General features: G+C 40.6%; 1 protein-coding gene across 3 annotated transcripts in view; it reads right to left on the bottom strand.

The window, feature by feature from the left end:
* Positions 1-17,448, bottom strand: part of ITGA9 (integrin subunit alpha 9) — a 298,314-nt gene that overhangs the window by 52,863 nt on the left and 228,003 nt on the right. For all 3 annotated transcript variants that reach the window (XM_039526656.1, XM_039526655.1, XM_039526654.1), the window contains exons 21-23: positions 15,478-15,567; positions 11,678-11,786; positions 8,623-8,730 (exon numbers count right to left, since the gene is read on the bottom strand). In XM_039526656.1, coding sequence (XP_039382590.1) covers positions 8,623-8,730; positions 11,678-11,786; positions 15,478-15,567 — 307 coding nt within the window. The remainder of the gene's footprint in view (positions 1-8,622; positions 8,731-11,677; positions 11,787-15,477; positions 15,568-17,448) is intronic.

The raw sequence follows: 17,448 nt of genomic DNA, 5'->3' as shown, positions 1-17,448 counted from the left end.
TGATAACTCACTATGCTACCTTTCTGCCTAGATTAAACAAAAAGCTGATCCTTCTTAACCTGCAGTGTTTTTAAGTTTTTATTTCTTTCTATCAGAAAGAGAGAGAACCCCCTAAAACTTTTACCTTACACTGTCAGCAGGGCCGGCTCCAGACCCCAGCACGCCAAGCGCGCGCTTGGGGCGGCATTTTGCCGGCAGGGCGGCAGGCGGCCCTTCCGTAGTCATGCCTGCGGGAGGTCCACCGGAGCCGCGGGACCAGTGCGCCCTCCGCAGGCACGTCTGCAAGAGGTCCCCCGGAGCCGCGGGACCGGTGACCGGCAGCGTGCCCCCTGCGGCGTACCGCCCTGCTTGGGGAGGCCAAATTTCTAGAGCCGCCCCTGACTGTCAGGATTGTTCAACCCTACCTGATAATAGTTTCATTTTATGGACTCAGGAACATTCTCACAAGGTTGGATTTCAACAGTTAGGACAGCCATCTAACATGACCCTATTGTTCCTATTCAGGCACAGGCATTTAACCCTATCCAGCCAAACAAGGAGAAACTTAATTTACACAATCACAATCACCTTATGAGCCACTTCCCTACTGTTAGTTGCAAAACATACATCCGTCCGAAATCTTGTCAAACTAGATGCTATTATAGCAAATTATTTGCAAATAAAAGGCTGACTCATAAATCAAAACTTACAGGAAACTTTTATGTTAAAAGAATTAATCATTCATTTCAAGTTTCCTTCCCTACTATTTTTGGCATGTTAAAGCTCCACCAATGGAAGAATCGGGAAAAGGATATTATTCTCACACTCCCTGAAACAAACAAAAAATGCTGATTCTGTCCTCCTGTGATTCAGTAATTCTTCAGGGGTGAATTCCCTGGCCAAGAAGCTTACAAAAAGTCTATTGTACATTCTTCACCAGGCCTCAGTAAAACTCCTGATTGCCATGATATATTCACAGCCTTCTGTTTCCTTCATGCATCCAAAAAAGGCTGGTGCGTACATCTAGCTCACGTGATAAGACTTCTTGCTTCCTTCTGAGCAGTGGCGGCTCTAGGCACCAGTGCTCCAAGCGCGTGCCTGGGGCAGCAGCCGCGGGGGGCGTCCTGCCGGTCCCTGCAAGGGCGGCAGTCAGGTTGCCTTTGGCAGCTTCCCTGTGGGAGGTCCCCGGTCCCATGGATTTGACAGCAGTTCAGCAGCGGGTACGCCGAAGCTGCGGGACCGGCTGACTTCCCGCAGGCGTGCCGCCGACTCCACGGGACCGGGGACCTCCTGCAGGCATGCCGCAGAAAGCAGCCTGCCTGCTGTGCTTGGGGCGGCAAAAAAGCTAGAGCCGCCCCTGCTTCTGAGTGAAATCTATATCTACACATAGGAAGAAGCAAATCAGCTCCCTTTACCAAGGCTCTGGGATTCCATATATTTCTACAGACATGAAGGAGCCATTCTCTCCAGAGAGAAAACAGCCACAGTGTAACTGACCCAAGGTGTTATTGAGGTAGTTTGGTATTCTGATTATCTTTAGGTCATGAGTAAAGTCTGTTGAAAAAATTGTAGTGATTGACAAATGTCACTTCTTTTTCTGTCTATAAACTGACCAATAACCATTTGCAGGTTTGTTGTGAATATTCAATACTCACAATTTGAACTTTGGTGATGTGTTTTAATTGAATACATAGGTCATTCCAGTTCCTTGTTTGGATAAGCATGACTCACAGTAATCAGTCTTTTTGGTGTAAGTACTTATATTTATACATTCTAAATGTATTTTCCACACAAAAATTCTTTAGTCAATATTCACTTAAAATGTGCTGCCTCCACGAATATTCTGTCAGCAATCTCATTCACTAGCGTGTTTGGACAAAATGACCAACAAGGGTAGGAAACGCGTTCAAAGGGATTTCATTTAAAAATTAAAACTAATAGTCATGGAGAACTTTTTAAAGCAAACATCCATCTCCACTCTCTATGGAAAGCACTACCGAGCACTGTATGCAAGAGTTGTTTTCGGCATCAAATGTTGTACATGCAAATCTGACCAACATTGTATGCTGGTAAACTACTATTCAGATTCTCCCAGTAAACCAAAATGTCAAAAAATATTTCTGGACAAATGCACCATGAAACCAGAGATAGTTCTGAGTTAAATCAATGATATTTTCATCCTATGAACAGACTACCTAAACTCCCTCATAGATTTCCACCACTATTTCAACAACCACCACCCATCCATCAAATTCTCTTTACAACTCTCCCACACCAGCATCAACTTCCTAGACACCACGATCAGCTTCACAATGGAACCTTTCAGACAACTATCTGCAAGAAACCCATGAATCACCACATCTACCTTCAGAGATCCAGTAATCACCCAAACACTCCAAGAAATCTGTTATCTACATCCAGGCACTCAGATATCACAGAATATGCTCCAAGGAGAAAGTTCAGAATACACATTTTAGCACACTTAAAACTGCCTTCACCAAACAAGGACACTCCACCAGAGAAGTAGACCTCATCTGGGCCACCCAAATACCCTGAGAGAACCTGCTTCAATACTGACACATGCTTCTGCTCCTCATGCTGACGGTAGGAACATACTCCTGGGAGATCTTTAAGAGTTACCTTTGGGATCCTCCTCCCTAGCACATAAGGGCCAGGCTCAGAGGAAGACATAATATGCCTGTCTTGTGGGATGACTATAAAAGCAGCATACACTCACAGAACCCCTCCTGGCCGGTCTAGAACAGGGTATACAGGGCAGGCATGCTTTACTCCTCCACTAGATTAAAGGGTAGCGAGGCAAAGGGAGATTCAAAAGATGATGTGGGGTGGCTCCAGAAAGGAAAAGATTTCCAACTGCCTTCTGTCTCCAAAAAAATTAAATTAAATTGAAGTAGGCAAGAGGGTCAACAAACTATTGTGCAATATACTCCCTTGAGTGAATCACCTCTTCCATTATGGACACAGACCCCTGTGATTTCGAGGAACCAGAGAGGAAGGACAAATATGTGTGCATGTGCAGCATTCATTGCAATAAGCTAGCTGCGGAAGAGATGATCAGCACAATGGACCAAATTAATCCTTGGTATAAATCTGGAATTTCCATATACAAACTTCATCTCAATGGTGGCCAGTAGCTTCAGAGTAAATAGCTGCCATGATGACAATGAGCTACCCAGAGTATTATCAGTGACATTTATGTCCTGGCATTCTCTCACTGTGTGCATATAGTCAGAGCCAAGTCTTGAAATTTTAAAGAAAAGAAACTAAACAAATCTTCAATTGGCTGCCAACAAACAAGAGATTTTCTGCATGGGGATCATATGAGAGAGTTCTGTTACTCTATCTAGGTGCAGTGTCCAGTAACATATCCTAACAGTCTATTCATATTCCTAATGCAGCATTCAGATATGCACAGCCACTTTAAGTTAAGATGCTCTAATATTCTCCAATCACTTGAGATTTTGAACATCTGCAGTGAGGTTGCCAAACCTTAGATCCTTGACACAGAATGGGAGCAAGTCCAAGATCAACATCAGAAACCAGGACTATGTTTAAGTTTCTAGAATTCTAAAATTTCTTTTCACGGGGTAAATGAAGAAAAGTCTGAACCTGCTTGGGACTCTTCATGGGATGAGTGAATACATTTAACTCCTCCCTTTTGAGTGTTCTGGGCCTTGCCTGACTTATGCCTTGACGAATGCAAGGAAGCAAGCAATACACAGTACAAAAAGGGATTTTAAAAAGTAACCTGGCATCAGCCAGCAAAGACCTGTGACCCTGGGATTTATTCCACTTGAGTTTTTGTGTTTCACTCTTCCCATGAGGAGAGTAATGCTGAAATGAACATTTTTGTTGCTAAATTAATATGCTATCTTGGAATACAATATTTATTAATTTCTTCCCCAATTAATTTGTTCTAGTTCTTTAACCCTAAATACATCCATTTTCTTCTAATGGTATGATACAGATTTCACCTAATCACAGAACACCAAAAACTTCTGTGAAATGAAGTTGCAACCATGGGGAAACTCCTCAAAGGTTTTTTGTAATTTTGCATGTTGTTCTTTTAATCAGTATGGGCTTTTTATCTGTTCCTGTTGAAGGGCAAAGGGAACTGCATATCAGAAAGGAATAAGGAACTCGAGAGGAAGAACAATCTTGCAGTTAAACCGCTGGACCAGAACTCAGGAGATCTGGGTTCAGTTCATTTGGGTAAATCATTTAATCTCTCTGTATCTCAGTTCCTTATTTGTATACTGGGGATCATAGGAATTTCTTTTTCTCACCCTTTATTTTGTCTATTTAGATTACAAGCTCTTTGGGCAGGGACTGTCTCTTACTATATGCTAGGCCTCAATCTGAGTAATAACAATAATAGTACTTTTCATAGTCAAAATTTTAGTCCAACCAAACAGGCTCTTTAAGTACATGATTTTGTTGGCCTGCATATTGCTCATAACACTTAGATCTTCCCAGAAATCCAAAAACATGCATACAGCTCACTCCAGTTTAAAACAATTCTGCTTTGATTCTAGGACTCGCTTGAATGGAGACTGAAAAATCTGGCAATCCTACAAAGCATGGCCCCTCTGGATGAAGGTTCTGCCTGCACCAGATTTGGCTTCCAGTTTAAACAGACAAACTCATTTTCGAACTGTTAGTCTCTTGACTTTCACAAGCATACATACTTTTCCTAAAAATAAAATAAATATGAAACGAGCAACGTGATCCAGCTCCATAGAGCCGCCTGATCAGAGTAATCCACAACTGTTAATTTAACAATCGCTTCAGGAAATCCCATGGTTAATTTGGTACAGACACCCATGTGACCATCCATACAGATGAAGGCTTGTTGGTTGACAAGTCAAACTAGCTCTCTATTCCACTCCTACAAATTTGTTGGAAGCTCTTTATTACTTCAGTTTAAAACCAAAAGCCACACATTTATTAAGCAATGTTTTCTTTTGTAGGGAAGTATGTATGCTAGTGGCTATAGCTGGGGCCTGGGAGTCAAAATTCCAGAGTTCTGTTAACTCTAACCCTAATCTGCATGATTTGGGACAAGCTATTCTCTAGCTGTGTGTAGCCACCTGTATGATACATATGCACTCTTGCAGGAGAGTTGAGACACAATGTTTGTAAGTTATTTTGAGATCTTTGAAAGCCAGGTGCTACATAAGTACAAAGTATTATTAAACGCTTTCTATTTATCTACCTTAGGGTTTGATACTACCATCCATCACTGTAGTATCTGAGCACCTTCCACATAAAGTCAATAGCAAGAGTAATGTCCCAAATGGACTTCATGGGAATCCTTGGCGTGTCTCCCTTTTTGGGGTAAAAACTCTGCTCAGTTAGAATTCAAGGCTTTGATATTTTACTTTTAGTACAATTCTAATTTTGGTTTTGGCTTTATTGTTTAGGTTGATTTATTTCAGGCTGATTGATTGGGGGTTTAGGAGTAGGAATATTGTGAGTTCCATTCTAGTGGTGGAAAAGCCTTTTGGAAGAGGAAGGTTTTTCAGAATTTCCTAAAGACAGTCAGACTCTGGAATTGTCTTATTGTATTCATCTTAGTCTTTTTGTGCAGTCAGGCAATGCAATATAAACTGCATAAATGTTTGCCTAAGATGAATTCTCCTGCAACCCATTAGTGCATCTCTGTCTGGGATTATAGAGTAGTCTCAAACAAACTATACAAAAGTCTATTTGTTCTATCAGCAATAATCCTCTGGCTTTGTGACCACATGTGAGAGTAGACACAGTTTCCTAACAAACATTTGACTTCTGCACAAATGCTTATTCTCTGTGCGGAAGACTTGGCTTATGACCTTTGGACAACCTTTTGTTATGGTAACTGGAAATCAGGATATATTTAGCACAGTCTGGTGTGGGGAAATTAACATCTCTAAAATGGACAGACTAGTTATGACGACCAACCGATCTGCCTCTTCAAGAAACACAGGAACAGTATGTAATGCAGGCTCCTCTCCTTCCCCTCTGCTTATTGCTGTATTTGCTTCTCCAAACTGTAATTAACCCGCTGATGAGGAAGGAAGCACTTACCAGCACTTCCTTGCTGGGTGGGTGGGGAAAAGAGGACAATGGAGGGGGTCAAGGACAAACAAGTAGTGTTATTTGGGTGATTTGGGAAGTAAAAGGCAGAGAGCTGCAGTGAGCATTCTAGCCTTTGGTATCTGAGATCATTACTGCATTGTTGGGAAATAAAATCTTTTAGAAGAGTTTCTGCAATAAAGCAAAAAGCTCAGAGCAACAGACAGGAGAAACATGCTATCTGTTTTAAAGGGAGTGAGATAATCTTGTCTACAAATGCCTCCAGTAGACACAGACAGTTCTAATGGGCTGTATCCAACTCTCTTTGTATTATTTTTGTGACTGAATTATGGAACAAGAACCCAATCCACACAATATAGAACGATTGGCTCATGGCACAATATAGATTACGCTGTACTCTATATGCATACTGAACACAAATGTGCATCATAGTTACTCTATGTGCTTGCATCCATAAACTGCAATGCTGTAGTTTACAGTAAATGGATCAAATCAACTTTGACAGGCAGGCACAAGTATTAAATGGCTTTCAGAAAAATTTGTTATGCCATCAAAACTTAAGATGCCAATGTAATGAATTTCAAGAGTAAATCCTGGCAATTCACCACCGATTATTCACATTGTTTACGCAACTTTATAAACATTCTTATTAATAATCACAACTCTATCCATTTTGAAAGATCTGATCATGTTGACTTCTAAGAATGTGAAAGCAAAAGAATAACTTTGTTATGCATTGCTCTGAAAGGGACACTATTCCTCAGCACAACTGCATCAGCTGATGTTTGTGCTACCAGAAGTACAGACTGATCAGAAACATCGGAATCGTTAGTAAATGTGTTTACAAAAGTCTTTTTGCAAAACCCATTTTCCAGAGTTCATTCCAGTCTGCTGCTTTTGGATATAATTTGTTTTTTAAAAGGGTGTTTGTTCTGCACTATGATGCCTCAAAAGTTCAATGGCTTAAATTTCCCTTTTCAGTCAATAAAACCTTGGCAAGGAGGTAGGGTGGTCTTGTGCTTAAGGCACTGGACACAGACTTAGGAGACAGATTCAATGCCCGGCTCTGACACACACTTCCTGCGTGATGTCAGGGAAATCACTTAATCTCTCTGTGCTTCAACGCCTCATCTGTAAAACACTTCCCTATCTCCCCGAGAGTTTGTGAGGATAAATTCATTAATGCTTATGAGAAGCTCAAATACTACATGGGGGCCATATACCATAATCTTCTTAGACAGATATATAGAGAATAGCAGTATCAGTGAAAACATGCCCCACAATCCCACAAGCGGACATTGCTAGACAGCTGGGCAAAGTGAGTGTTAGTGTTAAACAAGTGCCTACATTTCCAACACATCACGGAGCCTAATCGTAAGAATCCAGGAGGTCTATGAGAATTGCATGATCTCAGCACCTCTCAGGATTAAGCCTAAGTTTGGAACTTTGTTCTAAAAGGCTTTCATGACTTTACCATCTGCCCTGGCACCCATAACTCAGTCCTTTGGGGAGCAAGTATTAAAGTTTACGGGCATAAACCTGTAAATGCCAAAAGACAAATGCCACATTGCACAGAGTGAGCAATGTGACACTGAGTCAGGACTGTCTTCTGCATTTTAAACTAGGCTGAACAAAGCATTAAAAAGGCCTGGGAGGTAAAAAATCCTGCAAGGGCTGGAGGATGGGCTCAATCTGAGCAACTCCGGCAGGTAACATGATGCTGGTTCTTCCCTCCCTGTTTCTAGATTCTTCTACAAATATCCAAACTCTTCAAGGCAAAAAGCCTGGGGAAGGGGCACAAGCAAAGCAGCAATGCAAGGTGGGCTTTTGCACCTGCTATTGCTTTGCACCAGCCACAAACTGATTGGCATGTACAGGGATGTTGGTTATGTGCGAAAGAAGAGCTCATTGGATATCCATTTGCATGGTTCCAATGACACAAACACCTGCATTTGGGGCATGCAATGGCTGCAGCTACTTTTCCAGCCAAAAGGCTAGAAAAGCAGCCACACATGCAGCCTCCTGACTTACCTGTGAGTTGGGGTGTTGGGTTGTGCCTTTTCTGCACAGTTTCCCACACACATCCAATTACTATGAATTTGTACAGTGAATCAGCTCCCTAGCCAACTCTTCCTTTCAACATCTCATCAATACAAAACATGATAGTTTAACATATTAACCCCAAACTTAAAAAAACCCAAAAGTGAATCCTATGTCAGAACACCGGCATGGGGTGGTTTTCTTGGTGGCAGACACAGATTTATTTTTTTTTAATCATCAGGCTACCAACATTTGTAAGCAACCAGTCAAAACCCCTGTTTGTGTTAATGATGAGGTATAATATGATATAAATGTTATATTCAGTTTTAAGTTTCCTATTTAAAGGTGATTGTACAGAAAACTGATGTAAATGAACATGGATTGGCTTTATATCAGACTCCACTAGAGAGCAAACTATTTAAATCAGAATACAGTTAGCGTTTGATCTTACTTAAGTGAGCAAAACTGGGCGTTTCACCACTGGAGGAAACATTACAAAGTACTCACCATCATCTGCTGAATGTGAAAAGTTTCAGCCCCACTGGCAGAGAGGCGGTTAGGAAACAAAATGTCAACAGAAGATTCGGGGAGTGTGCTTGGTCCAGCGTTGTAAACCTTGAAGTGTGAAAATATGTATAAATACAAGTACATATATTAAAGATCATGAATATAAAATTATTGCAGAACTGTAATTCTCTTCATTGACATTACACACTTACTTAGAGTGAACATGGATTACAGATATATTTCCAAATTTCACTCATGTCCCTAATTTTTTCAGTCTTCACTAAGAACTGTTATATAAAGCATGGGATACTGCAGCAGGGGTTAGTTTAATTTTTGCTCTTTTGACATTTAGTATTTTCACCCACAGTGTGCACTATACAGTGAACAGCATTGACGTACAATGGCAAGTAATTAAAAAGCCAGTTACCAACATAAATTACATGTGGCTTTTGTCCATTATGTGGAGACACGGTCAATGATTACATTTTGAATGCTTCAATAATGCTGTCTAGAAGAATGAAAAGAGCATTGCTTTTCCTACCAATGTTGTTCTTTTCCATTATGGTAACCATTGCATTATATTTTGTGTGTGTTTTTCTTAACGAGCACAAACCAAAATGGAATGATGAACTTGACTACTGGAATTCTGGGTTTATTGACTGTGTTGACAGGAAATGCACTTGAGCAACCTTAATTCAGTTCAAGATTTGAGGGGTTTCAACAAAACAAGGTTTTTTCATGGAAACATGTTGACTTTTCATTGTAAAACCAAAGAGTTTCCAGCCCCAAACTGAAAAGTTTCAGGCATAACACACATTTTTTTTCCTCCCCCCAAAAAACTCAAAGATATCCATGAAAAAATTCAGTTTTTAAAATATTTTGTCTACATTTTTCATGGGGAGGGAAAAAACATTTTCTGACCATCGCTAATACACACACATAGATAAATGTTTATATAATCAAAATATTAAACAATCCAATTAAAAACGTTCAGCTATGTTGAGATTTCTTTGTCTAAATATATAGTGATCCACACCAGCATTGTTGTGAGTCCAAGGGACTATAAATATTAAAATATCAAGTCTTCTTTCTTGAGGCATTGTATATATTTTGAGGAATGCATGAATGATAAAGGGGACTGGTGTAGAATGCCAAGGCTTTACAAAAGCCCTGAGGCACACGAAAGGAGAGGAGGCTTCAACTACAGTGGAGCAGAACAAATACTGCATGAAATGTGAGCCTAATGTAACAAATTAGAAATTTAAAAAATGGATAATCCCACCATGATAAGGAAAAACAGTTCATGAATAAAAGGTATTTGGATTACACAACACATTTGACTCAATGCAGATTTTCACATACAAAAATCGCCTCAAACCTTATGTATTTTTAGCAATTCATCTTTTTTCTGTTGAGAAATTGTTACTTTTCTCCATCTGGAGAAATTTAATAAATAGCGGGAAAATCATTAAACACAATTAAACAAATTGTGATACAAACCATGCTTTACCCATTACGAAACCCTACCCTCTCTCTCTCTCTCTCTCTCTCACACACACACACACACACACACACACACACAGAGTCCGAAGTTTACCACTTTACTGGAGGGCAGATCTGTGACTTGTTATAGTATCATTTTCAATTTCTATATGAAAACTCTCTTATATTGCAACTTGTGTTTGCGTGAGAGAGATCAGAAGGGAGGGAGGGATATATTATCAATGTATAAATTCTATCCCTATACTTTATATAATTTTCTTTTATTGAACGTAATCATCTAGTCAAAACATCAGTACATCTGGTCTTTATCTGTTTTCTAACCAATAAATGACTATGGAAAAACTGCAAATCCTCAAGAAGGAACTGAGAGTCACAGGCACTAGAAGTCTGGTTCACAAGAGCTTTTACATCCTGAAATCCCAGTTTGAACACCCAGCTTTTACTCCTTTTTAATAAATAGCTACGGGCAGTGCATGACAGGAGGGGCTTAACTGCTCTGGACTATAGCCTGCCCCTAGATGGAGACATGTGTTACTCATTATGAGTTAAGTGGCATCATGCCTAGAAGGACAGTGGAAAAAAGGGAAAATGAAAAGCTATTGTTTACAATATTCTGTAAAATGATCCCCCACCCTCCCATGTCTGTATGATTTGTCATCCCCTACTTCCATCTAGTGGTCAAAAAGGATTTGTAAAGATAAAGTGAGATGAGTTCTTTTTGGTCCCATCAAAAAATCTTGTTTTAACATGCATCCCACAGGTTACACTGCACCAGGAAGCTACGTCATCCACATGAAAAGGATGATCCCATAGACGTGCACAGGTAATTTTGAGATCCTGTGTGACGTATTTAAAATGAACAATTCTCACCTCTACCCTTTGTTGTTAAACTCCCACATTAGGGTGACCAGCTAGCAAGGGTGAAAAATCAGGACGGGGGTGGGGGATAATAGGCACCTATATAAGACAAAGCCCCAAATATCAAGACTGTGCCTATAAAATCGGGACATCTGGTCACACTATCCCACACAGACACAAACAAGCTGCACAGTTCTGGCCCATTCTTTGCACTATTCTGTAGTAGGGAGCACTGTGTACCCCGTGGTGTTGACATTTACATGCAGCAAGCCTTGATTCTTTTGAGAGGGCACTTGCTCGGCCTCATGAATGAATGCTGCCTATCCTTCTGTTTAACTGTGATGCCACTGAAAATAATGGCTCTTCCCTTTGGAATCTTGGGACTGAATCTGAGATGTGACACTTGAATGAACAGAACTGTTCACTCTGCATGTGATGAAAGGGGAAAAAAAGACCAGACCAAACAATGGAAGCTCCCTGCCCATGAAACTGTGATGCCCTATTTCTAAATCTTTTAATAATATATGAAGATAAGGAAAAACACCATCCCTGGAGACTATTTTAGTCCACTGTGAATACAGCATCCTAAAACGTATGTATGACACACTGTTCTGAGATAAGGAAACGTGCACCAATCTCCCCACAAAAAAATGTGCTGTCAAGAGAAGAAGCTGTAAAGGTGGATCAACTTTACCTGAAGAGTGAAGTTGAGAGGCTGAAAAAGACATTCATAATTATCCAGCTGAACAAAATTGGATGCTTCCACAGACCCTCCATAGACAAAGGAAGTCGGGGAGACAGTTCTGAAAGGTTAAGACATGAATTCAGTCATCTCCATCTCTCTTCAGTGTGAGATACATTTGTGGATTGAAAGTGCAGTGCAGAGTTCATACAGCTTGGTACAAAGAGTTAGGAGAGGTGACTCAGGGGAGCCCTTCCCATCCTGTTGTCTATACTTTGTTTTATTCTCAGCAGTAGGTCAGACAAATACAACTTTAATGGATCCTGAACTGGGTCTTTTTTCTGCCATTCCCAGTCATAATGTGAGACATTTTTAACATCATATCTAAAATCTGTCCCTTCTTCCCCATGCCTACGACAACACTTCCTGTCCATGCCCTGGTCCTCTCACGCTGGGAACTGAAATTTTTCTTTCCAGACTCTCAGAGCTCTGAGAACATAAGAACATAAGAATGGCCATACTGGGTCAGACCAAAGGTCCATTCAGCCCAGTATCCTGTCTACCGACAGTGTCCAATGTCAGGTGCCCCACAGGGAGTGAACCTAACAGGTAATGATCAAGTGATCTTTCACCTGCCATCCATCTCCACCCTCTGACAAACAGAGGCTAGGGACATCATTCCTTACCCATCCCGGCTAATAGCCATTAATGGACTTGACCTCCATTAATTTATCCAGTTCTCTTTTAAATGCTGTTATAGTCCTAGCCTTCACAACCTCCTCAGGCAAGGAGTTCCACAAGTTGACTGTGCACTGTGTGAAGAAGAACTTCCTTTTATTTGTTTTAAACCCATTAATTTCATTTGGTGGCCCCTAGTTCTTGTATTATGGGAATAAGTAAATAACCTTTCCTTATCTACTTTCTTCACATCACTCATGACTTTATATACCTCTATCATATCCCCCTTTAGTCTCCTCTTTCCAAGCTGAAAAGTCCTAGCCACTTTAATCTCTCCTCATATGGGACCCGTTCCAAACCCCTAATCATTTTAGTTGCCCTTCTCTGAACCTTTTCTAATGCCAGTATATCTTTTTTGAGATGAGGAGACCACATCTGTATGTGGTATTCAAGATGTGGGCGTACAAATGATTTATATAAGGGCAATAATATATTCTCTGTCTTATTCTCTATCCCCTTTTTAATGATTCCTAACATCCTGTTTGCTTTTTTGACCACCTTTACACACTGCATGGATGTCTTCAGAGAACTATTCACAACGACTCCAAGATCTTTTTCCTGATTCATTGTAGCTAAATTAGCCCCCATCATATTGTATGTATAGTTGGGGTTATTTTTTCCAATGTGCATTATTTTACATTTATCCACATTAAATTTCATTTGCCATTTTGTTGCCCAATCACTTAGTTTTGTGAGATCTTTTTGAAGTTCTTCACAGTCTGCTTTGGTCCTAACTATCTTGAGCAGGGCTGTCTTAAATTACACCGAGAGCCTTTTCTGCCCCTGGAACATCCCAGGATTAGGAGGGCATTTTGGGAGGATTAGCCCCATCTCCTCCCTGGGTTGTGAATTTTGTGCTGTGCCTCTTAGTCCTGCGGGTAAAACAGTGTTGTGTTTTACACTGTGATGAGAGCTTGAGACTGACATTCAGGAGTCTTGGCTTCTATTCCTAGCTCTGCCACTGACTTGCTGTGTGACCATGGGCAAGTCACTACATCTTTCTTATGCCTCAGTCTCATGGTCTGCAAAATTGAGATTACAACCCCATAGTTGTCTTTTAAATGAGATATTATGAAGAGAAGGAAAGAAGCCCAAATTGCGTCAAACTTTTTGGAATGTTTAGAATCTTTGTTCACTAACAGGGAGAATACAGCAGTTCTAGAATAATAGATTAAACTTTTCTGTGCTTGAGAATCATCAGTTTCATCAAGGAGCAAGGGACTGACTGGATTAAAGTTTAAATGTAGACTGATTTCCATGCAGACATATTTGACTCCATTATTTAAATACAAGGGTTTTTTTTCAGTACTGCTAAGTGTTGTTTTTTCTGTATCTGGAAATTTTTGTACTTGTTAGTCATGGGCAAACCTTAACAAGTTCAGAGGATCAGGTCAAATAAACACACATCCGAACTACTGGGGGTCTGCAAAACCTGGGCCAGAAACATGATGAGAACAGGCTCTTTCTTAAAATTTCCAGCATGTCCTGCTTCCCATAGGGACAGAAATACTATGGGGACAGTCTTTCTTGTAGTATTTTGGCACAAAATCTGGTTTGGAGCCTGTAAGTGCAGACATGTTAAAAAATTAAAATGAATGAAAAAAGGTTATCCAGACTTTTTCACGCCTCAAAAGAAGTTGAGATTTATGTTGAGGTTTGATGGCATTCTTCTTTTGTCTGAGTAGGCTCACCCACATCTTCCACATGCATGACAACTCTGTGCGCTAATGGGAGTTATATGACTTTATTCCTGTGTAGTGTGACAGGAATACAAGCCTAAATGGTCAAACCCACATCCTCTGCTAACTCACACATTGAATTCAAATAAGCACAGGTATCTATTTTCTCAACTTGTAACAGTGGCTAAGTATGTCTTTGTCCTTTACTAGTGGTATAGTAGTGCCATGGCCCTTAGCTCATCCTGCATGGATTCAGTCACCACAAAGGATCCATTCAGGAGGTTGTTACAAATGGTGGCTAGTACGGGGCTTGAAGTTCTGCAGACCTCTGATGCTCAGGATGTACTTCCCCAAGTGGGCAGTACATGTAAACCACATTAGCTCAACATACGTCATTATTCCTCGTTGGAGTCTGGATCACCTAATTCTGAGTCAGTTACTGCCTGGGTCACCTGCTGGGATTGAACCTGGAATCTCTGGATCTAAAAGGTTCAGCCTCAAATGGCAGTGCTAAAGGACCAGGCCCATAAGTTTATAGCTCTTTATGAGGTCCAGCTAGTAGAGAGGGACATAAGAACATAAGAACAGCCATACTGGGTCAGACCAAAGGTCCATCAAGCCCAGTATCCTGTCTTCTGACAGTGGCCAGTGCCAGGTGCCCCCGAGGAAACGAACAGAACAGGAAATCATCAAGTGATCCATCCCCTTTCGCCCACTCTGAGCTTCTGGCAAACAGAGGCTAGGGACACCATCCCTGCCCATCCTGGCTAATAGCCATTGATGGACCTATCCTCCATGAACTTATCTACAGAGACACAGTTGTCCAGTATATTACAAGTATTTCAGCCTCGATAGTGATGTGGATCTCTCTATTTTTATTCGAACTCCTTTCATACCAGGGAGAATGGGGGTTAAAATATAAACACAAGCTAGTTCTGACTATGAAATTAAACAGAAAGTCAAATAGTTAGATCTCACCATTATTCAGAGAATTCCAGAACATTTGACCCTAACCTTTGGCCTGTCAATTCTCAGCCATATCTTTAGACACATCCTCTGGAATGAGATTTGATTCATTTAGTCTTCCCCTCTCTCCCCACCCCACTCCCTTTTTTTTTTTTAAAGGTCCATCACATTCACAGAATTACAGCAACTTAAATCAATGATTAAAATATCTAATGTTACTGGCTGGGAGAGGATGGGGTGCAATAAATACATCCCAGATAATGAATGACGATGTCCTGTTTTCAAAGTCTGGGAAACAAGTCTAGAAGAAAACAGCTTTCTGGCCACATATAAACAAAGAGAAGAATGTAATTTTCCGTTGGATGAAATTCACATGTTCTTGTTAGGATTTTATTTGTATTTTTTGTCATTTGATAATTGGTCACTTACCCAGTGACAGATGAGACCACTTCATGCATCAGGGGCACAGACAGGGTGAGAGTGTTGTCATGTAGCGATTCAGAGTGTTCTAGGTTTCCACTGTGTCAGAAAGGAAAAATAAGCATGCTGTAAACCTACAGGCTTTGCACTGAATTACACGGGTGCAGTCAGCAGCTATCATCTCATATCGGCCTTTTACTCTGAACCTCTGTGTTTGAGTGATGGCTCATTACAGAGACTTTGAAAGATCAAGGGTTACATTTGTAAATTGTGCCCTGGAGGGGGCATACACACAAAGCTTGTCTTCTGTAGATTGCCTGTGTGCATGTACTGTATGGGTAAGTCTACACTGCAGCTGGGAGCATGCTTCTCAGTGCAGGTATACAGCCTTGTGCTAGCTCTACATGCTAAAATAGTAGTGCAGCTGGTGTAGCACAGATGCCATCTTGGGCTAGCCACCCAAAGAGGGTCCAGAAGGGCTTGTATTCAGACAGCAGCCCGGCTACCCCAGCTACAGTATTTTTAGTGCACTAGCATAAGTGCACTGGGAAGCACATCCCCAGCTGCTGTACAGACATACACTATAAGAGATACGCTGAAAAGGTACCCATAAGATGAGACTCCATCTAAATTCACTTGACCTGGAAAACTACTGTAGTAAAATAATGGCAAGTCTCCATCTTACATCCCCAAACATAATCAAAATAATTTACAATCAATTTAAAATCATTCTTTATCTGCCAGATTGTACCTCTCTTTTGAAGGAGATCTTAGAACAGTTCTGTGGTCCTACCATTCTCAAATCAGTAAACGAGGTTGTGCACTGACTGAGGTGTGTACTCTAAAACAGCCCATATCACATTTAGTCACTTTTCAAAATGAAAGAGAAATAGGTTTTTATTAGGTGCTATTACATGGCCTGGCAAAAGTCCAAAATATGGAGCAAAAAAGATGAGTATTATACAACCTTGTCGATTTATTTCAATGGGATATATAGAGACGTATTGTTTTTCGAAATCTCTCTGACCTCCCAAATTTAGGGGATGTTGGATGTTGAGTAGAAATGTGACACCATCTTCACTTTTCGCCAAACATTTCAAAGCTAGTTCAGTAGATAGCCCTACTTCAGATTACCTCTTCTTGACATAAGAAAATGACGGTCAAGAAGCTTCAGTCACAGGTTTTATCAATAAGAAATGTATCATCAACTATATTTCCTTGGGCTGTGAACTCATCAGCTCTCATAAGCTAAATGGAGTTGAGCAAAGCTGTGGATCTAAAAATCCTTGATTTCTGAGAAAGTTTGAATCTGAATCCAAATTTTGTGGCCATATCACTAACTCCAAGATGGGCCAAACCAAAGCCTCTGAGCCTCTAAATGCCTCCAAAACTGTTTCCTCTCACACAGGTTTGAAGATGACTCCAAATCAGTACCACTGACTTCCTGTCATGCCGTGACAAATATGTCATTTACTGAAATTTCAAGTGGTGTGGATGAGCATCTGAAAATGGACAAAGTTGCCATAAAGGGTACTTTTAGAACAGCTCAGATCTAGATCCAAATTTTGAGACTCTGGCCTGTTTCCACAATTTGTGACTAGCACTTTTCCCTCTAAGTAAGAAAAAAGCCAATGCTCCTGATAGCAGGGAACACTATGCTGCTGTCTTTTGAATGACACAAACACTGAGGTCTTTCTGCTTACTTCAGGTAAGGTCCAATGGTACATTTCCCATGAGTAAAGGCCTCAAATGTGGCCAATTTCCAACATCAATCATTGCTTTCCTAAATTCCCCATTGCTTTAAACCGACACATTATTCTTCATGTCCTATCCCCAGTGTGGAATGTTGCTCGTGCCATCAAAAAATAGCTGTGACATTCCACTCAAGAGGTGGGTAAAATGATGGCTATATGTATACAGTTTATGATTCTGTAGTATGCTTTAAAGCTTGAAGGTGGTGCTGTATTAAATCAATACTAG

The sequence above is a fragment of the Mauremys reevesii genome, linkage group 2, assembly GCF_016161935.1.
Source record: "Mauremys reevesii isolate NIE-2019 linkage group 2, ASM1616193v1, whole genome shotgun sequence".
NCBI lineage: Eukaryota > Metazoa > Chordata > Testudines > Geoemydidae > Mauremys > Mauremys reevesii.
Note: the sequence above shows the minus strand (reverse complement) of the source record. Positions and strands in the feature narration are given on the sequence as shown.